Consider the following 26487-nt stretch of genomic DNA (forward strand, 5'->3'; position numbering starts at 1 on the left):
ACACTTGCTAATACATACCATTGCACATTTCATATTTATATTGTAGATCACGGCAGATCAAATACACGTTTTTGATGACAGTCTGGTCTTGTGATTTGTGCATATTTGAGGTACACGAATGTTTTGGTCTAGTTTACATAACTTCAGATTTACAATTTAAGTTATCAAATGAGATAACAACCTCCATTGTGGACTGTAGTCGCCATAGAAATAGAATCAATTAGAATATGTTTCATGTAAAATACACCGTTGTGGACTGTCGCCATCATGCAAAATACACCGTTGTGGACCATATAGAAATAGAAATGTTTAGAATCAGTCGCCATAGAAATAGAATCAATTAGAATATGTTTCATGCAAAATACACCGTTGTGGACTGTAGTCGCCATAGAAATAGAATCAATTAGAATATGTTTCATGTAAAATACACCGTTGTGGACTGTAGTCGCCATAGAAATAGAATCAATTAGAATATGTTTCATGTAAAATACACCGTTGTGGACTGTAGTCGCCATAGAAATAGAATCAATTAGAATATGTTTCATGCCACATTCATACACATTGACAGATGATCAATAATACTAAATTATAATATTCTCTGTGAACTAGACTCATAACATTTGAAAAATAAAGAATACATTTCCAAAACCACTAAAGGCTATATTATGAAAATGTCCTGTCCAAAGAGTTTGTCTCTTTACCAGGGTTGGGGTCGATTCCATTTCAATTCAGAAAGTAAACCAAATTACGATTACAATTCAACATTTTACTAATTGTAAAGCATTGAAGAGTATTGAAATTGGAATAGAAATGTGGGTGTACAATCTCTGAATGGACTGGAATCGAATCGACCCGGCTCTCTTACTGCCCCAACGAGTGTCTCGAAACCAGTTCCATGCCACGATTCTGATTTTGGAGATGCACAAGTCTGTACCTTCTCTGCACTTCACTGCATATGGAAAGCTGTATCCACTGCATACACTGGATATGAACAATATTGACATTTGACACATATTTAGAGGTGCATTTTTACTCAATAAGAAGGTACATAATACGCGGTTGATAATGTACATATGATGTATAAATACGAACAGTCAAAAAGTATCAAACTATCTACCGTTTTATGTATTGTTTTTTTTGAAAACCAAAAAAGAACATCTCTGTGTTAACTGTAAGGGCTGACACACACACACTGGCAACACATCCCACACAGAGCTAACGGAGGAATGCCACGTTTCGTACGCCTTTACCTCTACCACCTCCGCCGCACCTTCCCTATTCAAACACGTTGGGTTGGCTTCGTCCTTTTACTCTGCATTGCTCAGTGTGAAAGGTTCCTAAAGTCTCTGGGTAAATACATTGTGTCGTGTGCCTGTCTACTTGTCGGCCACCACCTCAGATTCGTCCTTTTACTCTGCATTGCTCAGTGTGAAATGTTCCTAAAGTCTCTGGGTAAATACATTGTGTCGTGTGCCTATTTGGTCTACTTGTCGGCCACCACCTCAGATTTGTCCTTTTACTCTGCATTGCTCAGTGTGAAAGGTTCCTAAAGTCTCTGGGTAAATACATTGTGTCGTGTGCCTATTTGGTCTACTTGTCGGCCACCACCTCAGATATGTCCTCGGGCCGGACCGACTTGACTGTTGACTCCATGTCGGTGATCCTCTGTTTAATCTTGCCCTGGCCGGATGTGAACTCAGCCATGATCTTGGCCAACTTGGACGTCATGATTTCCATATTACTCTCCAGCCTGAGGATCTTCTCCTCCATGTCCTTGGGGTCGGCACCTGCATTAGCGATTTCCTCATCGATCATGTTGTCCTTCATCAGCGTAGCCTTTCCCTTCTCTTCCAGGATCTTCTTGGCTTCGGGATACTCGGTGAGAGCCTCCATGAGATCATCTTTCGACAGAGCGAAGAGGTCAGAGTAACCCACGCTCCTGATATTGGCCGTTCTCCTGTTACCAGCTTTGGAACCCTTGATGCCTAGGATACTGATATCTCCAAAGTACGCTCCGTCGCTGAGCACACACCACTGTGTCACCCCGTCTTCCGCAACCACAGCTAGCTTCCCTTCCTTAATGATGTACATCTCTCTGCCAATGTCTCCCTTCTTACAGATGTAATCTCCTGGGGAGAACACCTGAGGCTGCAGCTTCATCACCAACTCAATAAGCAGCCCAGCCTCGCATTCCTGGAAGATTTTCACTTTCTTCAGGGTATCCAGATGGACGTCGATGGCAATCTCGGCCTTCAGCTTGTCCGGCAGGTTCTTCAGCACCTCCTTCTCATCGCAGGTCTTCTTCTCCGTCCAGAGGTAGTCAAACCACTTGATGACCCTGGCCTCCAGATCCTTGGAGACCTTACGGAACTGCATGTATTGCTTGATGGAGTCGATCTTAGCCTGGAAGTCTGCACGGTTTTTGTTCATGTTGGAGATCATGGCGCCGACATTACCGACAATGGTGGCGAAAATCAGCACGCCGATGAGGAAGTCGGCGACCACGAAGAGGTACTCAAAGTCCCTGACGGGGGGCGGGGTTTCTCCGATGGTGGTCAGGGTCAGGGTCGACCAATAGAGACAGTAGATGTACTTCCTGGAAAGGCGGCCGTGCTCAGGGTGACTGATGTTTGGGTACACCCAGGTGTCGGACCCGAACCCGATGGTCTTGGAGATGGCGAAGAAGATGCAGGCGTTCCAGTGGATGATGATCAGGATGTAAAGTACCAGGTTGCTGATTCGGAAAACGTTGGGGAAGCTGGTTCTGGTTTCTGTGCGGTCAAAGTACTCAAAGAGGCGGTTCATCTTTGCAAGCCGGTTTAGTCTGAGCTCGGGGTTGTTCATGCCCACTTTCAGAAAAAGCAGGTCTGTGGGTATCATTGAAATTACGTCCCATTTGAACTGTTCCGTTTGTTTGTATTTGTCTAGAAGCTTTTGTTTGTCTTTCACAAGCAGCCCCTGTTCCAAATAACCTTTTAAGATAATGAAGAGAAAATAATACAGTGAAAATCAAAAAATAAATCAAATAATCACAAACAAATGTTAATGAATTTTGACTGCATGGAAGTGTCTACTGCCTCTCTTGCTTGACAAATCACAAATGATCAAAGACACCCCTACTAGCGTTGGTTCAAATCCACACCGGTCTTCACACCGCAGCCCCACCGGTCTTCCCAGCCCCACCGGTCTTCCCAGCCCCACCGGTCTTCACATCCCAGCCCCACCGGTCTTCCCATCCCAGCCCCACCGGTCTTCCCAGCCCAGCCCCACCGGTCTTCCCATCCCAGCCCCACCGGTCTTCCCATCCCAGCCCCACCGGTCTTCCCATCCCAGCCCCACCGGTCTTCCCATCCCAGCCCCACCGGTCTTCCCAGCCCAGCCCCACCGGTCTTCCCAGCCCAGCCCCACCGGTCTTCCCATCCCAGCCCCACTGGTCTTCCCAGCCCCACCTGTCTTCCCAGCCCCACCGGTCTTCCCAGCCCCACCAGTCTTCCCAGCCCCACCGGTCTTCCCATCCCAGCCCCACCGGTCTTCCCAGCCCAGCCCCACCGGTCTTCCCAGCCCCACCAGTCTTCCCAGCCCCACCGGTCTTCCCAGCCCCACCTGTCTTCCCAGCCCCACCTGTCTTCCCAGCCCCACCGGTCTTCCCAGCCCCACCGGTCTTCCCAGCCCCACCGGTCTTCCCAGCCCCACCTGTCTTCCCAGCCCCACCGGTCATCCCAGCCCCACCGGTCTTCCCAGCCCCACCTGTCTTCCCAGCCCCACCGGTCATCCCAGCCCCACCGGTCTTCCCAGCCCCACCGGTCTTCACATCCCAGCCCCACTGGTCTTCCCAGCCCAGCCCCACCGGTCTTCCCATCCCAGCCCCACTGGTCTTCCCAGCCCCACCGGTCTTCACATCCCAGCCCCACCGGTCTTCCCAGCCCAGCCCCACCGGTCTTCCCATCCCAGCCCCACTGGTCTTCCCAGCCCCACCGGTCTTCCCATCCCAGCCCCACCGGTCTTCCCATCCCAGCCCCACCGGTCTTCCCATCCCAGCCCCACCTGTCTTCCCATCCCAGCCCCACCGGTCTTCCCAGCCCAGCCCCACCGGTCTTCAGCCCCACCGGTCTTCCCAGCCCCACCGGTCTTCACATCCCAGCCCCACCGGTCTTCCCAGCCCCACCGGTCTTCCCATCCCCACCGGTCTTCCCATCCCCACCGGTCTTCCCAGCCCCACCGGTCTTCCCAGCCCCACCGGTCTTCCCAGCCCCACCGGTCTTCCCATCCCAGCCCCACCGGTCTTCCCATCCCATCCCCACCAGTCTTCACAGCCCCACCGGTCTTCCCAGCCCCACCGGTCTTCCCAGCCCCACCTGTCTTCCCAGCCCCACCTGTCTTCCCAGCCCCACCGGTCTTCCCAGCCCCACCGGTATTCCCAGCCCCACCGGTCTTCCCAGCCCCACCGGTCTTCCCAGCCCAGCCCCACCGGTCATCCCAGCCCAGCCCCACCGGTCATCCCAGCCCCACCGGTCATCCCAGCCCAGCCCCACCGGTCATCCCAGCCCCACCGGTCTTCCCAGCCCCACCGGTCTTCCCAGCCCCACCGGTCTTCACATCCCAGCCCCACCGGTCTTCCCATCCCAGCCCCACCGGTCTTCCCAGCCCAGCCCCACCGGTCTTCCCATCCCAGCCCCACCGGTCTTCCCATCCCAGCCCCACCGGTCTTCCCATCCCAGCCCCACCGGTCTTCCCATCCCAGCCCCACCGGTCTTCAGCCCCACCGGTCTTCAGCCCCACCGGTCTTCAGCCCCACCGGTCTTCAGCCCCACCGGTCTTCCCAGCCCCACCGGTCTTCCCAGCCCCACCGGTCTTCCCAGCCCCACCGGTCTTCCCAGCCCCACCGGTCTTCCCAGCCCAGCCCCACCGGTCTTCCCAGCCCAGCCCCACCGGTCTTCCCAGCCCAGCCCCACCGGTCTTCCCAGCCCCACCGGTCTTCCCAGCCCCACCGGTCTTCCCATCCCAGCCCCACCGGTCTTCCCATCCCAGCCCCACCGGTCTTCCCATCCCAGCCCCACCGGTCTTCCCATCCCAGCCCCACCGGTCTTCCCATCCCAGCCCCACCGGTCTTCCCATCCCAGCCCCACCGGTCTTCCCACCCCAGCCCCACCGGTCTTCCCAGCCCCACCGGTCTTCAGCCCCACCGGTCTTCCCATCCCCACCGGTCTTCCCAGCCCCACCGGTCTTCCCAGCCCCACCGGTCTTCCCAGCCCCACCGGTCTTCCCAGCCCCACCGGTCTTCCCATCCCAGCCCCACCGGTCTTCCCATCCCAGGCCCACCGGTCTTCCCATCCCAGCCACCGGTCTTCCCATCCCAGGCCCACCGGTCTTCCCATCCCAGCCCCACCGGTCTTCCCATCCCAGCCCCACCGGTCTTCCCATCCCAGCCCCACCGGTCTTCCCATCCCAGCCCCACCGGTCTTCCCAGCCCAGCCCCACCGGTCTTCCCAGCCCCACCGGTCTTCACAGCCCCACCGGTCTTCCCAGCCCAGCCCCACCGGTCTTCCCAGCCCCACCAGTCTTCACAGCCCCACCGGTCTTCACAGCCCCACCGGTCTTCACAGCCCCACCTGTCTTCCCAGCCCCACCGGTCTTCCCAGCCCCACCGGTCTTCCCAGCCCCACCGGTCTTCACAGCCCCACCGGTCTTCCCATCCCAGCCCCACCGGTCTTCCCATCCCAGCCCCACCGGTCTTCCCATCCCAGGCCCACCGGTCTTCCCATCCCAGCCACCGGTCTTCCCATCCCAGGCCCACCGGTCTTCCCATCCCAGCCCCACCGGTCTTCCCATCCCAGCCCCACCGGTCTTCCCATCCCAGCCCCACCGGTCTTCCCATCCCAGCCCCACCGGTCTTCCCATCCCAGCCCCACCGGTCTTCCCAGCCCAGCCCCACCGGTCTTCCCAGCCCCACCAGTCTTCACAGCCCCACCGGTCTTCCCAGCCCAGCCCCACCGGTCTTCCCAGCCCCACCAGTCTTCACAGCCCCACCGGTCTTCCCAGTCCCACCTGTCTTCACAGCCCCACCTGTCTTCCCAGCCCCACCGGTCTTCCCAGCCCCACCGGTCTTCACAGCCCCACCGGTCTTCCCAGCCCCACCTGTCTTCCCAGCCCCACCTGTCTTCCCAGCCCCACCGGTCTTCCCAGCCCCACCGGTCTTCCCAGCCCCACCGGTCTTCCCAGCCCCACCGGTCTTCCCAGCCCAGCCCCACCGGTCTTCCCAGCCCAGCCCCACCGGTCTTCCCAGCCCCACCGGTCTTCCCAGCCCCACCGGTCTTCCCAGCCCCACCGGTCTTCACATCCCAGCCCCACCGGTCTTCACATCCCAGCCCCACCGGTCTTCCCATCCCAGCCCCACCGGTCTTCCCAGCCCAGCCCCACCGGTCTTCCCATCCCAGCCCCACTGGTCTTCCCAGCCCAGCCCCACCGGTCTTCCCATCCCAGCCCCACCGGTCTTCCCATCCCAGCCCCACCGGTCTTCCCAGCCCAGCCCCACCGGTCTTCAGCCCCACCAGTCTTCACAGCCCCACCGGTCTTCCCAGCCCCACCGGTCTTCCCAGCCCCACCGGTCTTCCCATCCCATCCCCACCAGTCTTCCCAGCCCAGCCCCACCGGTCTTCCCAGCCCAGCCCCACCGGTCTTCCCAGCCCAGCCCCACCGGTCTTCCCAGCCCCACCGGTCTTCCCAGCCCCACCGGTCTTCCCAGCCCCACCGGTCTTCCCAGCCCCACCGGTCTTCCCAGCCCCACCGGTCTTCCCATCCCAGCCCCACCGGTCTTCCCATCCCAGCCCCACCGGTCTTCCCATCCCAGCCCCACTGGTCTTCCCACCCCAGCCCCACCGGTCTTCCCAGCCCCACCGGTCTTCAGCCCCACCGGTCTTCCCATCCCCACCGGTCTTCCCAGCCCCACCGGTCTTCCCAGCCCCACCGGTCTTCCCATCCCAGCCCCACCGGTCTTCCCATCCCAGCCCCACCGGTCTTCCCATCCCAGCCCCTCCGGTCTTCCCAGCCCAGCCCCACCGGTCTTCCCATCCCCACCGGTCTTTCCAGCCCCACCGGTCTTCCCATCCCAGCCCCACCGGTCTTCCCATCCCAGGCCCACCGGTCTTCCCATCCCAGCCACCGGTCTTCCCATCCCAGGCCCACCGGTCTTCCCATCCCAGCCCCACCGGTCTTCCCATCCCAGCCCCACCGGTCTTCCCATCCCAGCCCCACCGGTCTTCCCAGCCCAGCCCCACCGGTCTTCCCAGCCCCACCAGTCTTCACAGCCCCACCGGTCTTCCCAGCCCAGCCCCACCGGTCTTCACAGCCCCACCGGTCTTCCCAGTCCCACCTGTCTTCCCAGCCCCACCGGTCTTCCCAGCCCCACCGGTCTTCCCAGCCCCACCGGTCTTCACAGCCCCACCGGTCTTCCCAGCCCCACCTGTCTTCCCAGCCCCACCGGTCTTCCCAGCCCCACCGGTCTTCCCAGCCCCACCAGTCTTCCCAGCCCCACCGGTCTTCCCAGCCCCACCGGTCTTCCCAGCCCAGCCCCACCGGTCTTCCCAGCCCAGCCCCACCGGTCTTCCCAGCCCCACCGGTCTTCCCAGCCCCACCGGTCTTCCCAGCCCCACCGGTCTTCCCAGCCCCACCGGTCTTCCCAGCCCCACCGGTCTTCACATCCCAGCCCCACCGGTCTTCACATCCCAGCCCCACCGGTCTTCCCAGCCCAGCCCCACCGGTCTTCCCATCCCAGCCCCACCGGTCTTCCCAGCCCCACCGGTCTTCCCATCCCAGCCCCACCGGTCTTCCCATCCCAGCCCCACCGGTCTTCCCAGCCCAGCCCCACCGGTCTTCAGCCCCACCAGTCTTCACAGCCCCACCGGTCTTCCCAGCCCCACCTGTCTTCCCAGCCCCACCTGTCTTCCCAGCCCCACCTGTCTTCCCAGCCCCACCGGTCTTCCCAGCCCCACCGGTCTTCCCAGCCCCACCGGTCTTCCCAGCCCAGCCCCACCGGTCTTCCCAGCCCAGCCCCACCGGTCTTCCCAGCCCAGCCCCACCGGTCTTCCCAGCCCAGCCCCACCGGTCATCCCAGCCCAACCGGTCATCCCAGCCCCACCGGTCTTCCCAGCCCCACCGGTCTTCCCAGCCCCACCGGTCTTCCCAGCCCAGCCCCACCGGTCTTCCCATCCCAGCCCCACCGGTCTTCCCAGCCCCACCGGTCTTCCCATCCCAGCCCCACCGGTCTTCCCATCCCAGCCCCACCGGTCTTCCCAGCCCAGCCCCACCGGTCTTCCCATCCCAGCCCCACCGGTCTTCCCAGCCCAGCCCCACCGGTCTTCCCAGCCCAGCCCCACCGGTCTTCAGCCCCACCGGTCTTCAGCCCCACCGGTCTTCCCATCCCCACCGGTCTTCCCAGCCCCACCGGTCTTCCCAGCCCCACCGGTCTTCCCATCCCAGCCCCACCGGTCTTCCCATCCCAGCCCCACCGGTCTTCCCAGCCCCACCGGTTTTCCCAGCCCCACCGGTCTTCCCATCCCATCCCCACCGGTCTTCACAGCCCAGCCCCACCGGTCTTCCCAGCCCAGCCCCACCGGTCTTCCCAGCCCAGCCCCACCGGTCTTCCCAGCCCAGCCCCACCGGTCTTCCCATCCCAGCCCCACCGGTCTTCCCAGCCCCACCGGTCTTCCCATCCCAGCCCCACCGGTCTTCCCATCCCAGCCCCACCGGTCTTCCCATCCCAGCCCCACCGGTCTTCCCATCCCATCCCCACCGGTCTTCACAGCCCAGCCCCACCGGTCTTCCCAGCCCAGCCCCACCGGTCTTCCCAGCCCAGCCCCACCGGTCTTCCCAGCCCAGCCCCACCGGTCTTCCCAGCCCAGCCCCACCGGTCTTCCCAGCCCAGCCCCACCGGTCTTCCCAGCCCCACCGGTCTTCCCATCCCAGCCCCACCGGTCTTCCCATCCCAGCCCCACCGGTCTTCCCATCCCATCCCCACCAGTCTTCACAGCCCCACCGGTCTTCCCAGCCCAGCCCCACCGGTCTTCCCAGCCCCACCGGTCTTCACAGCCCCACCGGTCTTCCCAGCCCCACCGGTCTTCCCAGCCCAGCCCCACCGGTCTTCCCAGCCCCACCAGTCTTCACAGCCCCACCGGTCTTCCCATCCCAGCCCCACCGGTCTTCCCATCCCAGCCCCACCGGTCTTCCCATCCCAGCCCCACCGGTCTTCCCATCCCATCCCCACCAGTCTTCACAGCCCCACCGGTCTTCCCAGCCCCACCGGTCTTCCCAGCCCAGCCCCACCGGTCTTCCCAGCCCCACCGGTCTTCCCAGCCCCACCGGTCTTCACAGCCCCACCGGTCTTCCCAGCCCCACCGGTCTTCCCAGCCCAGCCCCACCGGTCTTCCCAGCCCAGCCCCACCGGTCTTCCCAGCCCCACCGGTCTTCCCAGCCCCACCGGTCTTCCCAGCCCCACCGGTCTTCCCAGCCCCACCGGTCTTCTCAGCCCCACCGGTCATCCCATCCCAGCCCCACCGGTCTTCCCAGCCCCACCAGTCTTCACAGCCCCACCGGTCTTCCCAGCCCCACCGGTCATCCCAGCCCCATCGGTCTTCACACTACATTCCCTCTAACTGTCTCCCTGCTCATCCCGGTCTATAATGTGTTTTTAGAAGAAGAACCTCACCTGTTCTAGACCTGACGAATGTGTCTGCGTAGTAGACGAAGTCTGAGGTGTAGTCCAGGACAATCCACAGCATTGTGTATGTGTTCTGGAGTTCGTTAAAACATGCCCTGTTGGACGGCAAAACAACAGTCAACAACAATATACAACATTTAAAAATGTTTAAAACAATTCAACAACAAAAATCGGATATATTCCCTTTGATATATTAAGATAAAATGAAGTGAACTGTACTGTATGAGAACAAACCGGGTCACTAGCATCATCAGGTTGTAGAAACATGGTGCTGCTATGATGGTGAGCCATGTGTAGTATTTGTCTGCTGATGGGTCCATGATCCAAATCTCTTTCCTGAAACATGACCGCACAGTTTTCAATCAAATCAAATCAAATTGATTTATATAGCCCTTCTTACATCAGCTGATATCTCAAAGTGTTGTACAGATACCCAGCCCAAAACCCCAAACAGCAAGCAATGCAGGTGTAGAAACAACTCCCTAGAAAGGCCAGAACCTAGGAAGAAACCTTGAGAGGAACCAGGCTATGAGGGGTGGCCTCAATCACAAAGGGGTTGAGTGACAAGATTGACCACCATCTTGCATATACAATACATTACAACGGAACAACATTTGTTAATGTCTGTTCTGACATTGTAGAATCAATGGCCACCATGTTCAATGTTGGTAAAACAAAGGCTACCCTTCTCTCCTGTGTGTGTTCTTACCGACACCCAAGTAGTGTTACTCCCACCTATCCATGTTTTATGTTAGTGTAGCAATGCTGCCAGATGTGCCTTATCCTTCACATCTTGGGGCAGACGACCAATCAGACTACAGTCATACTTACGGAGGCTCCTCCTTCTTCTTCTCCTCCTTCTTAGGCTCCTCCTTCTTAGGCTCCTCCTTCTTAGGCTCCTCCTCTTTCTCCTCCTCTTTCTTCTCATCTTCTTGCTCTTCCTGTTTTTTTTCCTCTTTCTTTATTTCGTCCTTCTTGTCATCTTTTTTGCTATGGATAATGGATGTTTATTTTTCATGTTGTTGTTAAGGATTAAGATGATCTATAAGTGACTTTCTAGGGTATTTATGGCAGACTATTGACAGACTATTGGTGGACTAATTGGCATACTATTGGTGGACTATCATAGTACAATATGAGCCAACGCTAGTGGAAAGGTCGTTACTTGCCTAGGGGGCATTGATACTCTACAGCAGGGTTCCCCAATAGGCGGCCCGCGGGCCGAATCTCATTTTATTTGCCTCCCCAAGTTTTCTGAACAATTTTTATTTTATTTTATCATTTTTGTTGTTGGACATGAAACAATGTAAAGTAAAATCACTAGGAAATCAGCTCAAAGTTATTTTAATTTAGAACATCTGTTTCCAAGTAGTCCCACGCATAAATAAAGCCATATGTGATCGTATCCCAATGTAATCAAGGTAGTAGATTATTCTGTTATCGTCAAATACTATATCTGATTGGGATTCTTGTGGTCAATTTGCAGTGTATTAAATATTTATTTATTTATAACTATGTTCTGGTCCCCCTGACCATCGGCCTATGCCTGAATGTAATTGTGGACCCCTGCTCTACAGAAACAGTAACAGGTCAATAATATCCAGTGGAAACAGTCCCATAGGGTTTCAGAGGGCCGTATGTGAAAGTGCAGGTTATACGACAGCCCTGTAGGTGGCAGCACCACTCCTATTTATGTTCACCATACAGTTCACTTCTCATGAGACTAACTTGAATTTTACATTGACATAAATATAAAATGGTATAGTTCACTGAATGTTGAATAAGGAGTATAAGTTTATACTTCATTGTACTTTTAGATCTTTTTGAAATACAATATCAAACAGTGGCCTAACCAGTATAATCAAGATCAGGACTTTCAACAATGCATTCTAAAGAAGACTAAAACTTCTATATGCGTAATCCATTAAAAGCTATTTAATAATGATCCCAAATGGGACCTCTCAAACAATGATAGTGTCTTTTCATTCTATAGCTGCAATCCAACTGGAGCAACTGCTATTGACATAGCAGATCTTTACATGCTTATCTATGTCTATAGAACTATTATACTATTATGTCTATAGAACTATTATGTCTGTAGAACTATTATGTCTATAGAACTATTATGTCTATAGAACTATTATGTCTGTAGAACTATTACACTACCAGAGATAGGTACACCTATAGTATCTTTGCAACACTCAGGATTTAAACTGATCATGCCGAACTACAGGGCAAATGTCTACCACGGACGAACACAATCGACAGAGGCTCTTACTGTCTATGGTCATACATGCTTATATGACTATACAACTACTGGTGTACAACTACACTATATACATACCAGGATTTACAGTGTACCAATAGGTTAAGACCTCTAACAGTTCCAGTGTCCTCTATAAACTAGTATTGAGGGCTACTTTCTACTTCCTGTCTAAAGAGCTACTTTCTACTTCCTCTCTAAAGAGCTACTTTCTACTTCCTCTCTAAAGAGCTACTTTCTACTTCCTGTCTAAAGAGCTACTTTCTACTTCCTGTCTAAAGAGCTACTTTCTACTTCCTGTCTAAAGAGCTACGTCTAGCTCCACTTACTCATCTGTGTTGTTGCAGTTGTTCATATTGTACATAGCCAGCGGCCATTGACTGACTTGGCTTGAGAGGGAAAAACAGGGACAGATTGGCAGGGTTAGTTAAATAATGACTCAAATTGAGCGTCGTTTATTTCAAATTGAGCATAATGTATTCATATTGAGCATAATGTATTCAAATTGAGCATAATGTATTCATATTGAGCATAATGTATTCAAATTGAGCATAATGTGTTCATATTGAGCATAATGTATTCATATTGAGCATAATGTATTCATATTGAGCATAATGTATTCAAATTGAGCATAATGTGTTCATATTGAGCATAATGTGTTCATATTGAGCATAATGTATTCATATTGAGCATAATGTATTCATATTGAGCATAATGTATTCATATTGAGCATAATGTGTTCATATTGAGCATAATGTATTCATATTGAGCATAATGTATTCATATTGAGCATAATGTATTCAGATTGAGCATAATGTATTCAAATTGAGCATAATGTATTCAGATTCATATTGAGCATAATGTATTCATATTGAGCATAATGTATTCAGATTGAGCATAATGTATTCAAATTGAGCATAATGTATTCATATTCATATTGAGCATAATGTATTCAGATTGAGCATAATGTGTTCAAATTGAGCATAATGTATTCAGATTGAGCATAATGTATTCAGATTGAGCATAATGTATTCAAATTGAGCATAATGTATTCAAATTGAGCATAATGTATTCAAATTGAGCATAATGTATTCATATTCATATTGAGCATAATGTATTCAGATTGAGCATAATGTGTTCAAATTGAGCATAATGTATTCAGATTGAGCATAATGTATTCAGATTGAGCATAATGTATTCAAATTGAGCATAATGTATTCAAATTGAGCATAATGTATTCAGATTGAGCATAATGTGTTCAAATTGAGCATAATGTATTCATATTGAGCATAATGTATTCATATTGCGCTTCATTTATTTCACAAACTGAGCATAATTTAATTCTAGTTTTCTCTGCGGATGTATTAGAATTCTCCTGAGTTATCTTAAGTTAAGATATTAAATCACAGGTCTATTCAAGTCATCTTAAGTTAAGATATTAAATCACAGGTCTATTAAAGGATATTCCAAGTTAGAGATTTTTAGTTTGTTTTCATTGAACTTTTTCCTTATACAGGTTAGGATCAGAAAATCTCTTTTGAGAGAAGAGAGACCTGTTCAAACTGTTTCTAGGGTTCACTCATCAAGACAGCTTTTTTTCGTTGAGTATAAAGCTGCTATATTCTGGTAACAGGTTTCCCAGAAATCCCAGGTTGGGTTGGAAGATTCCCGGAATGAGGACAAAAGAAGTGAAACCTCCACACACAAAAAATCAGCAGAATTTTGCAAATCCTAGTTGACCATCCCCATCTCTAGTCCAGACTTACTTCCTCTTGCGGACTCTGTCGGGGTATCCCAGTGACCGTGGGTTGCTCTCTCTGCCGGAGGCCTCTTTGAGCTCAGGGGTCCTGAAGCGCTCCAGGAAGGAGTCCGGTCTCTCCACCTCGCGGTGCATCCTGGGAGAGGCCCAGGTCCGCAGCATGAACAGGAAGTGAGAGAGTCTAGACAATCAGGTAAAACGACAACATAACACACTCTGTGTCTACGCTGCCGCTGGCTATGTCCCAAATGGCTCCCTATGAATGACTGAATAATTGGGTGAGATTCATTAAACATTAAACTAGTAGATAGTGATGGCGCTGACGTCATCCACAAATTCCTCTAGAAAACTCCCGATGGCTCATGTGAAGCCAGAAGTATTTCAATATGAAAGGCGCTATAATGCTGAATGGGGCTGAATTGCATAAGAAAATCACAAAGGATCATGGTGAATGTGGCTGTCACTAGCAAAGGATCATGGTAAATGTGGCTGTAACTAGCAAAGGATCATGGTGAATGTGGCTGTAACTAGCAAAGGATCATGGTAAATGTGGCTGTAACTAGCAAAGGATCATGGTAAATGTGGCTATAACTAGCAAAGGATCATGGTGAATGTGGCTGTGGCTGTAACTAGCAAAGGATCATGGTAAATGTGGCTGTAACTAGCAAAGGATCATGGTAAATGTGGCTGTAACTAGCAAAGGATCATGGTAAATGTGGCTGTAACTAGCAAAGGATCATGGTAAATGTGGCTATAACTAGCAAACGATCATGGTAAATGTGGCTGTAACTAGCAAAGGATCATGGTAAATGTGGCTGTAACTAGCAAAGGATCATGGTGAATGTGGCTGTAACTAGCAAAGGATCATGGTAAATGTGGCTATAACTAGCAAAGGATCATGGTAAATGTGGCTGTAACTAGCAAAGGATCATGGTAAATGTGGCTGTAACTAGCAAAGGATCATGGTAAATGTGGCTGTAACTAGCAAAGGATCATGGTAAATGTGGCTGTAACTAGCAAAGGATCATGGTAAATGTGGCTGTCACTAGCAAAGGATCATGGTAAATGTGGCTATAACTAGCAAAAGGATCATGGTGAATGTGGCTGTAACTAGCAAAGGATCATGGTAAATGTGGCTGTAACTAGCAAAGGATCATGGTAAATGTGGCTGTAACTAGCAAAGGATCATGGTAAATGTGGCTGTAACTAGCAAAGGATCATGGTGAATGTGGCTGTAAATAGCAAAGGATCATGGTAAATGTGGCTATAACTAGCAAAGGATCATGGTGAATGTGGCTGTGGCTGTAACTAGCAAAGGATCATGGTAAATGTGGCTGTAACTAGCAAAGGATCATGGTAAATGTGGCTGTAACTAGCAAAGGATCATGGTAAATGTGGCTATAACTAGCAAAGGATCATGGTAAATGTGGCTGTAACTAGCAAAGGATCATGGTAAATGTGGCTGTAACTAGCAAACGATCATGGTAAATGTGGCTGTAACTAGCAAAGGATCATGGTAAATGTGGCTGTAACTAGCAAAGGATCATGGTGAATGTGGCTGTAACTAGCAAAGGATCATGGTAAATGTGGCTATAACTAGCAAACGATCATGGTAAATGTGGCTGTAACTAGCAAAGGATCATGGTAAATGTGGCTGTAACTAGCAAAGGATCATGGTGAATGTGGCTGTAACTAGCAAAGGATCATGGTAAATGTGGCTATAACTAGCAAAGGATCATGGTAAATGTGGCTGTAACTAGCAAAGGATCATGGTAAATGTGGCTGTAACTAGCAAAGGATCATGGTAAATGTGGCTGTAACTAGCAAAGGATCATGGTAAATGTGGCTGTAACTAGCAAAGGATCATGGTAAATGTGGCTGTAACTAGCAAAGGATCATGGTGAATGTGGCTGTAACTAGCAAAGGATCATGGTGAATGTGGCTGTAAATAGCAAAGGATCATGGTCGGTGTAGTCGTTTTCATCCTGGCTGAGTGAGTCTAACAGGCCTGTGATTGGTCTGTGTCAGCAGATGGTCCTGTGTGACGACAAATGTAGTAGTCAGAATGGATCACTATTTCATTAAATATCTCCATTGGTCAAGAATTCACAGCCCAAAACGGGGGTCTAATTTTTAAAAAATGCTTCTAGGGCAGACCAGGGCTTTTGGCACCGCTAGGTTGCTATCCAATAGCAGACCAGGGCTTTTGGCACCGCTAGGTTGCTATCCAATAGCAGACCAGGGCTTTTGGCACCGCTAGGTTGCTATCCAATAGCAGACCAGGGCTTTTGGCACCGCTAGGTTGCTATCCAATAGCAGACCAGGGCTTTTGGCACCGCTAGGTTGCTATCCAATAGCAGACCAGGGCTTTTGGCACCGCTAGGTTGCTATCCAATAGCAGACCAGGGCTTTTGGCACCGCTAGGTTGCTATCCAATAGCAGACCAGGGCTTTGGCACCGCTAGGTTGCTATCCAATAGCAGACCAGGGCTTTTGGCACCGCTAGGTTGCTATCCAATAGCAGACCAGGGCTTTTGGCACCGCTAGGTTGCTATCCAATAGCAGACCAGGGCTTTTGGCACCGCTAGGTTGCTATCCAATAGCAGACCAGGGCTTTTGGCACCGCTAGGTTGCTATGCAATAGCAGACCAGGGCTTTTGGCACCGCTAGGTTGCTATGCAATAGCAGACCAGGGCTTTTGGCACCGCTAGGTTGCTATCCAATAGCAGACCAGGGCTTTTGGCACCACTAGGTTGCTATGCAATAGCAGACCAGGGCTTTTGGCACCGCTAGGTTGCTATGCAATAGCAGACCAGGGCTTTTGGCACCGCTAGGTTGCTATTCAATAGCAGACCAGGGCTTTTGGCACCGCTAGGTTGCTAGGCAGTAGCAGACCAGGGCTTTTGGCACCGCTAGGTTGCTAGGCAGTAGCAGACCAGGGCTTTTGGCACCGCTAGGTTGCTATGCAATAGCAGACCAGGGCTTTTGGCACCAGTAGGTTGCTATGCAGTAGCAGACCAGGGCTTTTGGCACCAGTAGGTTGCTATTCAATAGCAGACCAGGGCTTTTGGCACCAGTAGGTTGCTATTCAATAGCAGACCAGGGCTTTTGGCACCAGTAGGTTGCTATTCAATAGCAGACCAGGGCTTTTGGCACCAGTAGGTTGCTATTCAATAGCAGACCAGGGCTTTTGGCACCGCTAGGTTGCTATTCAATAGCAGACCAGGGCTTTTGGCACCGCTAGGCAGTAGCAGACCAGCAGGGCTCATGACCACACTAGTGAGATGGTGCGACACTACGAGGTGGGGGATACCTGGCCAGGGCTCCTGACCCTGTAAAGGAATCTCTGTGAGACTCTGTGTGTCTGATGGTTAACACGGAGGCAGAACCCTGAATCTCTGACGAGGTGTCCTCGCACTCTGACCTTAAAGAAATAGGAGATGGAGAGTGGGTCGTTAGGGAGAGAACATGACAGCAGTGACATACAGTATGTGTCCTGTTGCCCAGAGGACACAACAGTAGTACACTATATAGGGAATGGGGTGCCATTTGGGATTGCTACTGTAGGGAAGAGTGGGGTAAGTTGAGCCACCCCTGTTTCTAAGACACCATACACAAAATGTAAAGGACGAGGTCATCATTCTCAAGAAGAAACCACATGGGGGAAAAAACGGATTAGACCTCTAGTATGGGTGAATAAGTCAAATGTATTTATTGTGTTAGAGATTTCATTATGCTTTTCTCTAAACCAAAAGTAGAAACTTTTTTAATTTGTTCTATACATCATTTGGGGTCTCTATCAGCTTTAATATGGGGTCTTAAATCTAGCATGAAATAGCATTACTGTAGCTGTGTGGGCTAATATAGTCTAAATGTTTGCTTTGAAGAAAATTGAGCCAATTGAAATGTTTTCTTCCCAGCCGTAATTCAAGGCGTTATCACTGGGATATGAGGTAACAGCAGGGCCTATGATAAAAGTGTTTAAAAACAGTGTTTGGGAAATAAAGACAGACATGGTTTTAAAAGGTCGTGGTAATATTTCATTCAGTACAGACATGTGATTTACCCCATAAGTTGTGCCAAGAGACCACTTTCTTTTGTTGGACAAGCTGTTTTCAAAACTGTAATGTTAACATGAATTCTGATGATTATTTCTAGGGATACACATTATCCTGAAATATATGTAGATATCTGTGTTAGAAATAATCCTGTATTTCCCTTTATGGAGTGATGCTGGATGCAAAAAATGGCTCAATTTTACCCCACTCCCCCCTACACCCTCCCCTACACTCTCCCCTACACCCTCCCCTACACTCTCCCCTACACCCTCCGCTACACCCTCCCCTACACCCTCCGCTACACCCTCCCCTACACCCTCCCCTACACTCTCCCCTACACCCTCCGCTACACCCTCCCCTACACCCTCCCTACACTCTCCCCTACACCCTCCCCTACACCCTCCCCTACACCCTCCCCTACACCCTCCCCTACACCCTCCCCTACACTCTCCCCTACACCCTCCCCTACACCCTCCCCTACACCCTCCCCTACACCCTCCCCTACACCCTCCGCTACACCCTGCCCTACACCCTCCCCTACACTCTCCCTACACCCTCCCCTACACCCTCCGCTACACCCTCCCCTACACCCTCCCCTACACCCTCCCCTACACTCTCCCCTACACCCTCCCCTACACCCTCCCCTACACCCTCCGCTACACCCTCCCCTACACCCTCCGCTACACCCTCCCTACACTCTCCCCTACACTCTCCCCTACACCCTCCCCTACACCCTCCCCTACACCCTCCGCTACACCCTCCCCTACACCCTCCCCTACACTCTCCCCTACACCCTCCCCTACACCCTCCGCTACACCCTCCCCTACACCCTCCCCTACACTCTCCCCTACACCCTCCCCCTACACTCTCCCCTACACCCTCCCCTACACCCTCCCCTACACCCTCCGCTACACCCTCCCCTACACTCTCCCTACACCCTCCCCTACACCCTCCCTACACCCTCCGCTACACCCTCCCTACACCCTCCGCTACACTCTCCCCTACACTCTCCCCTACACCCTCCCCTACACCCTCCCCTACACTCTCCCCTACACCCTCCCCTACACTCTCCCCTACACCCTCCCCTACACCCTCCCCTACACCCTCCCCTACACCCTCCGCTACACCCTCCCCTACACTCTCCCTACACCCTCCCCTACACTCTCCCCTACACCCTCCCCTACACTCTCCCCTACACCCTCCCCTACACCCTCCCCTACACTCTCCCCTACACTCTCCCCTACACCCTCCCCTACACCCTCCCCTACACTCTCCCCTACACCCTCCCCTACACTCTCCCCTACACTCTCCCCTACACCCTCCCCTACACTCTCCCCTACACTCTCCCTACACCCTCCCCTACACTCTCCCCTACACCCTCCCTACACCCTCCCCTACACTCTCCCTACACTCTCCCCTACACTCTCCCCTACACTCTCCCCTACACCCTCCCCACACCCTCCCCTACACTCTCCCCTACACCCTCCCCTACACCCTCCCCTACACCCTCCCCTACACCCTCCCCTACACTCTCCCTACACCCTCCCCTACACTCTCCCTACACTCTCCCCTACACTCTCCCCTACACCCTCCGCTACACTCTCCCCTACACCCTCCGCTACACTCTCCCCTACACTCTCCCCTACACTCTCCCCTACACCCTCCCCTACACTCTCCCCTACACTCTCCCCTACACCCTCCCCTACACTCTCCCCTACACCCTCCCCCTCCCCTACACCCTCCCCCTCCCCTACACTCTCCCCTACACCCTCCCCTACACTCTCCCCTACACTCTCCCCTACACCCTCCCCTACACCCTCCCCTACACCCTCCCCTACACTCTCCCCTACACTCTCCCCTACACCCTCCCCTACACTCTCCGCTACACCCTCCCCTACACCCTCCCCTACACTCTCCCCTACACCCTCCCCTACACTCTCCCCTACACCCTCCCCTACACCCTCCCCTACACCCTCCCCTACACTCTCCCCTACACCCTCCCCTACACTCTCCCCTACACCCTCCCCTACACTCTCCCCTACACGTACAGTACACTGTCGACATGTCTCAATCCACAAGGTAGACAGCAGGCAGCTGTTTTTGGATCGAGACACAGCCTAAATGTTCATGCACCACATACTGAATTCATGGAGCTCAACCTAAACCTTTTGATTTGGGTACGTCCAAAATGGCACCCTATTCCCCGAATCCTTTGGAACCTTGATCAAGAGTAGAGAACTATATAGGGACCAGTGTACCTTTTAGGAGGCAGAAGCTCATTGGCTCTCAAGCGTTCTGTAGCGACCTCTGACCTTGGGGTTCCGTTCTCAATGGAGTCCAGATTGTCATTTGGCGTGCAGAGAGATGGCCGTTGCCGGGTCGTTGCCGGGTAGGACTGGTCTGTGCAGATCTTTGCCATGCTGACTCCTAAGGTTCTGCTGGGCAGGGGCCTCCAGCCATCCAACAAGACACTGTAGAGGTCAAGGGGTCATAGACCACAATCAATCAATTACATGTATTTTATGAAGCCCTTTTAATATCAGTAGCTGATGTCACAAAGTGCTTTACAGATACCCAGCCTAAAACCACAGAGAGCAAGCAGAAGCACAGTGGCTAGGAAAAACTCCCTAGAAGGCAGGAACCTATACCCAGCCTAAAACCACAAAGACCAAGCAGAAGCACAGTGGCTAGGAAAAACTCCCTAGAAGGCAGGAACCTATACCCAGCCTAAAACCACAAAGACCAAGCAGAAGCACAGTGGCTAGGAAAAACTCCCTAGAAGGCAGGAACCTATACCCAGCCTAAAACCACAGAGACCAAGCAGAAGCACAGTGGCTAGGAAATACTCCCTAGAAGGCAGGAACCTATGAAGAAACCTAGAGAGGAACCAGACTCTGAGGAGTAGCCAGTCCTTTTCTAGCTGTGCCGGGTGGAGATTATAAAAGGTCAGCCAATCGATGATCAGTTCACAGGTGAAACCTGCTCGGACATCACAAAACGCGTAACCTGCATGTATATGAAAGTAACTGGGCGTGTGGACAGCTAGAAAATAGGCTTTCGTCTTATATCTGTGTTTGGTTCCATTCATTCTCATCAATCTTTCAATGTTCCTTTCTTTACATTTCACATTACAGTAGTCATTTAGCAGACGCGCAAGAGCAATTTACAGTTGAATGTATTTGTTTTTCTTTTCGTTAAAATCCCCATGAAACATTTAGAAAAGTAAGACTACAGTATGTCTGACTATAACTGCTAGTCGTAATGTAATCACCACCTGGTACATCTTAATTCCATTAAGATTCTCCATCATGAGATTGAATCAGATGCTAGGCTGTAGATGTGAGATTGGAGATGACAGATTAGAGGAGGCTCAGTATCTGTCCCATGTGGTACACTCTTACCTTCATAGTTATAGCGCATTACTTATGACCAGAGCCCAGCATAGGACTCTACCCACAGGACTCTACCCATAGGACTCTACCCATAGGACTCTACCCACAGGACTCTACCCACAGGACTCTACCCATAGGACTCTACCCATAGGACTCAACCCACAGGACTCTACCCATAGGGAAACCCATAGTTCTCTACCCACAGGACTCTACCCACAGGACTCTACCCATAGGACTCTACCCATAGGACTCTACCCACAGGACTCTACCCACAGGACTCTACCCACAGGACTCTGCCCACAGGACTCTGCCCACAGGACTCTACCAACATAACTCTACCCATAGGGAAATCCATAGGACTCTACCCACAGGACTCTACCCACAGGACTCTGCCCACAGGACTCTACCAACATAACTCTACCCATAGGGAAACCCATAGGACTCTACCCATAGGGAAATCCATAGGACTCTACCCACAGGACTCTACCCATAGGACTCTACCCACAGGACTCTACCCATAGGACTCTACCAACATAACTCTACCCATAGGGAAACCCATAGGACTCTACCCATAGGGAAACCCATAGGACTCTACCCATAGGACTCTAACCATAGGGAAACCCATAGGACTCTACCCACAGGACTCTACCCATAGGGAAACCCATAGGACTCTACCCACAGGACTCTACCCATAGGGAAACCCATAGGACTCTACCCATAGGGAAACCATAGGGTTCTACCCACAGGTCTCTACCCACAGGACTCTACCCACAGGGAAACCCACAGGGCTCTACCCACAGGGCTTCTACCCATAGGGTTCTACCCACAGGGTTTCTACCCATAGGGCTCTACCCACAGGGTGTCTACCCATAGGACTCTACCCACAGGGTGTCTACCCACAGTGTTTCTACCCATAGGTTTCTACCCACAGGGTTTCTACCCATAGGGCTCTACCCACAAGGTTTCTACCCACGGGACTCTACCCACAGGGTTTCTACCCACAGGACTCTCATCAAAAGTAGTGCAGTTGAAAAGGAACAGGATGTCATTTGGGAAGCACACCTGTTGTCATGACGAGGGTTATTCTGGCTGACAGAAAAAAACATTTTCAAAGTGACAATCAAGGCAGGCCATCTGAGAGGGGAGCAAGACTTCAGGAGGCTCCTAAAAATACATCCTGATTAAGTCTTAAACACTAAACAGGATCAGTGCCCTGGGCCCTCTGAAAGATCACCTGCCACAGATTTAGAAGAACCATGCCCTATAGGCTATAGGTAGGCCCTGTAGCTGGGCCCTGTAGCTGGGCCCTGTAGCTGGGCCCTGTAGCTAGGCCCTGTGGCTAGGCCCTGTGGATAGGCCCTGTGGCTAGGCCCTGTAGCTGGGCCCTGTAGCTGGGCCCTGTAGCTAGGTCCTGTAGCTGGGCCCTGTAGCTGGGCCCTGTAGCTAGGTCCTGTAGCTAGGTCCTGTAGCTAGGCCCTGTAGCTAGGCCCTGTGGCTAGGCCCTGTGGCTAGGCCCTGCAGCTAGGCTCTGTAGCTAGGCTCTGTAGCTAGGCCCTGTAGCTAGGCCCTGTGTTTCATCAGGTCTACAGGTCCATAAAAATATAACTTTTCTAGTTCTGTGGACACGTATAGACTATTTGAAGGACCTCATTTTAAGGACATGTAGTATGGGTGAATAAGATATTTTACAGAATCACCCTGAAAGATCTCTAGTATGAGTGAATAAGACATTTTAAGACATTTTACAGATTCACCCTGAAAGACCTCTAGTATGAGTGAATAAGATGTTTTATTGTTAAAGGTGATTTTCGAGGAACAGTTCATTAGCCATTGGCTTCTGGGAAGAGATTAGCGTACTTAGCCTGTCCTTGCAGAGAACACTTAGTAATGTATCCAAAATGCACTGGCTGAGACGGAGATTTTCTGAGCTTGCCCAGCCTGATCTAAATACAGCCATTCTGACTGGTACTACTGGTGCTGTTCAGTGTTGAGAACCACACTGATGGTTTCATGATACCGTCATTGGACTACATAACAACTGCATCATTCTGCTCTTATTAAAAGCTTTAAGGTAGCTGAATGGAGAACCTTGGATCAAAGGCAGCTGAATGGAGAACCTTGGATCAAAGGTAGCTGAATGGAGAACCTTGGATCAAAGGTAGCTGAATGGAGAACCTTGGATCAAAGGTAGCTGAATGGAGATCCTTGGATCAAAGGTAACTGAATGGAGAACATTGGATCAAAGGTAGCTGAATGGAGAACCTTGGATCAAGGGTAACTGAATGGAGAACATTGGATCAAAGGTAGCTGAATGGAGAACCTTGGATCAAAGGTAACTGAATGGAGAACATTGGATCAAAGGTAACTGAATGGAGAACCATGGATCAAATGTAACTGAATGGAGAACCATGGATCAAAGGTAGCTGAATGGAGAACCATGGATCAAATGTAAAGGAATGGAGAACCTTGGATCAAATGTAGCTGAATGGAGAACCTTGAATTAAAATAAAGTGACAGGCCTTATAAAGTAAAACAACATTAAAAGAAAAGAGAACCATCAGAACACTGATTTACATTCATCGGGGCCTAGCTACAGGGCCTAGCTACAGGGCCTAGCCACAGGGCCGAGCCACAAGGCCTAGCTACAGGGCCTAGCTACAGGGCCTAGCCACAGGGCCTAGCCACAGGGCCGAGCCACAGGGCCTAGCCACAGGGCCGAGCCACAGGGCCTAGCTACAGGGCCGAGCCACAAGGCCGAGCCACAGGGCCTAGCTACAGGGCCTAGCCACAGGGCCTAGCCACAGGGCCTAGCCACAGGGCCGAGCCACAGGGCCGAGCCACAGGGCCGAGCCACAGGGCCGAGCCACAGGGCCTAGCCACAGGGTCATTAATCAGTCAAATTGTGAATAGAATAGAAAGTGATCAACTGTTCATTAATATGGGAAAAAGGTTTAATGTTGACATTATAATGAATGTTTTTTTTTATTTTATGACCTGTGGTGTGGACAGAGAGTCAGAGACCACAGACCTGTGGTGTAGACAGAGAGTCAGAGACCACAGACCTGTGGTGTAGACAGAGAGTCAGAGACCACAGACCTGTGGTGTGGACAGAGAGTCAGAGACCACAGACCTGTGGTGTAGACAGAGTCAGAGACCACAGACCTGTGGTGTAGACAGAGAGTCAGAGACCACAGACCTGTGGTGTAGACAGAGAGTCAGAGACCACAGACCTGTGGTGTAGACAGAGAGTCAGAGACCACAGACCTGTGGTGTAGACAGAGAGTCAGAGACCTGTGGTGTAGACAGAGAGTCAGAGACCACAGACCTGTGGTGTAGACAGAGAGTCAGAGACCACTGACCTGTGGTGTAGACAGAGTCAGAGACCACAGACCCGTGGTGTAGACAGAGAGTCAGAGACCACAGACCTGTGGTGTGGACAGAGAGTCAGAGACCACAGACCTGTGGTGTAGACAGAGTCAGAGACCACTGACCTGTGGTGTAGACAGAGAGTCAGAGACCACAGACCTGTGGTGTAGACAGAGAGTCAGAGACCACAGACCTGTGGTGTAGACAGAGAGTCAGAGACCACAGACCTGTGGTGTAGACAGAGAGTCAGAGACCACTGACCTGTGGTGTAGACAGAGTCAGAGACCACAGACCCGTGGTGTAGACAGAGAGTCAGAGACCACAGACCTGTGGTGTAGACAGAGAGTCAGAGACCATTTACCTGTGGTGTAGACAGAGAGTCAGAGACCACAGACCTGTGGTGTAGACAGAGAGTCAGAGACCACTGACCTGTGGTGTAGACAGAGAGTCAGAGACCACAGACCTGTGGTGTAGACAGAGAGTCAGAGACCACAGACCCGTGGTGTAGACAGAGAGTCAGAGACCACTGACCTGTGGTGTAGACAGAGAGTCAGAGACCACAGACCCGTGGTGTAGACAGAGAGTCAGAGACCATTTACCTGTGGTGTGGATAGTAAAACATGTAAAAGAAGAGACCATTGTGTTTATTTCCCTGTGAATTTACATTTCACCCGAAAGAATGTCCTCTTTTCAAGTAAATCGCCAGAAAGTTCATTCAAATCAAAGTGCTGTCAAATTTAAAATATTCCCAATTATTGATAGCAATCAATGGGAGCCTATGCTAATAATAGCATGGTTATGAATAGGCTATAGGTTGGTTTTGACCTCACGTGGCTAATATTTGATTCCATGTTTATTGATTGACTATAAATCTGTACAGTGACTAAGAGAGCTTCCGTTTTGATTGTCTTTCTCAATTCAAAACGTTTTTTTTTTTTTAAAGTCATTCAACTTGTGAATGTAAACGTCACTGAAATAACTTTCTGTTTTAAAGTAAAAGTCCCGAAAATCAATGCTATGACAAAAATATCTAGTCCCACATGGTTATGTCTGTATATGGGATATAGTATAGGTGGGTCGTAATTCATTTACTGAGATCAACATTCTGTTGACCTCAAGTGACACTGTCTTTGCATGTTTATCAGGGTCATGGGTATTTTTCCATTTACATTCAGAACGTAAACCCATTTCCAAATTCACATTTTCCCCCATTGAAAAACTTTGGAGAGAATTTGAATGTCAGTTAACTTCCAGAATAGACTGGAATTGAAATATAATTGACCACACTCCTGATGTTTATTCATTTCGTGATGGAGTGATCTGATCTGTGGTGTGAAGACCACTGCTGTTAACACGTGTACCTACAGATTAGTGGTAGATAATACCATGGCTTTAAGCTCTGCTCAAGCAGATCCCAGTTAGGTAAACTCCGAATATACATGCGCATATAGCAGTACCATCGATCTTAAACATTTCAGCGTCTTCACATAGCCTGTAACATAATTACAGTCCATTAAGTATCTCTATGGTAGGCAATTAACGTTCTTTGTTTAACTTAAACTGACAAAACATGTAGCCTATGATGTGGCGCTCTCTTTAGACAATAACCTGGTAGTCGTTTGTCAAACACTAATAGGTATATAGTTACAGACGTTCACACAGCATCTAGACTATCCTGTGTCTTCGGCTAAAGCAACAGTAGCTCACCTGAATGTAGCCTGGTCCTCTCCTCACGCTGTGTTGCACATCATTCCTCACAGATTGACATTGAATAATTCCATTTTTCAGAAATAATTGTAATCCTACGTCGTTTGGTCGTTAGTTGTTGTCCTGTGAGGAAAGAAAATCATAATCCCAATTGTAATCCAAAAAAATGTAGTGAGTGACTTTCAGAACAGGCTTTCAGTGGTACATTCACCATCACGGACAGCGCGCTAA

General features: G+C 51.3%; 1 protein-coding gene across 1 annotated transcript; it reads right to left on the reverse strand.

The window, feature by feature from the left end:
• Window positions 1–323: 323 nt before the first annotated feature.
• On the reverse strand, window positions 324–26487 carry LOC115126462 (cyclic nucleotide-gated cation channel alpha-3-like). Its single transcript, XM_029656083.2, has 9 exons — window positions 26257–26487; window positions 20050–20262; window positions 17047–17157; window positions 13742–13870; window positions 12305–12364; window positions 10544–10702; window positions 9947–10048; window positions 9701–9807; window positions 324–2972 (listed from the first exon to the last, which is right to left on the reverse strand). The coding sequence occupies exons 2-9, from the start codon at window positions 20208–20210 to the stop codon at window positions 1591–1593; spliced, it is 2211 nt and encodes a 736-aa protein (XP_029511943.2). The 5' UTR covers window positions 20211–20262; window positions 26257–26487; the 3' UTR covers window positions 324–1590.

Source organism: Oncorhynchus nerka, linkage group LG25 (assembly GCF_034236695.1).
Source record: "Oncorhynchus nerka isolate Pitt River linkage group LG25, Oner_Uvic_2.0, whole genome shotgun sequence".
NCBI classification, from domain to species: Eukaryota; Metazoa; Chordata; class Actinopteri; order Salmoniformes; family Salmonidae; genus Oncorhynchus; species Oncorhynchus nerka.

Coding starts and splice junctions, on each gene's coding strand:
- LOC115126462 (XM_029656083.2), bottom strand. CDS start 20,210: ATGGCAAAGATCTGCACAGACCAGTCCTACCCGGCAACGACCCGGCAA. Junction 13,871..17,046: donor GGGTCAGGAGCCCTGGCCAG/GTATCCCCCACC, acceptor GGCCTCTCCCAG/GATGCACCGCGAGGTGGAGA. Junction 12,365..13,741: donor GACAGAGTCCGCAAGAGGAA/GTAAGTCTGGAC, acceptor TTCCCTCTCAAG/CCAAGTCAGTCAATGGCCGC.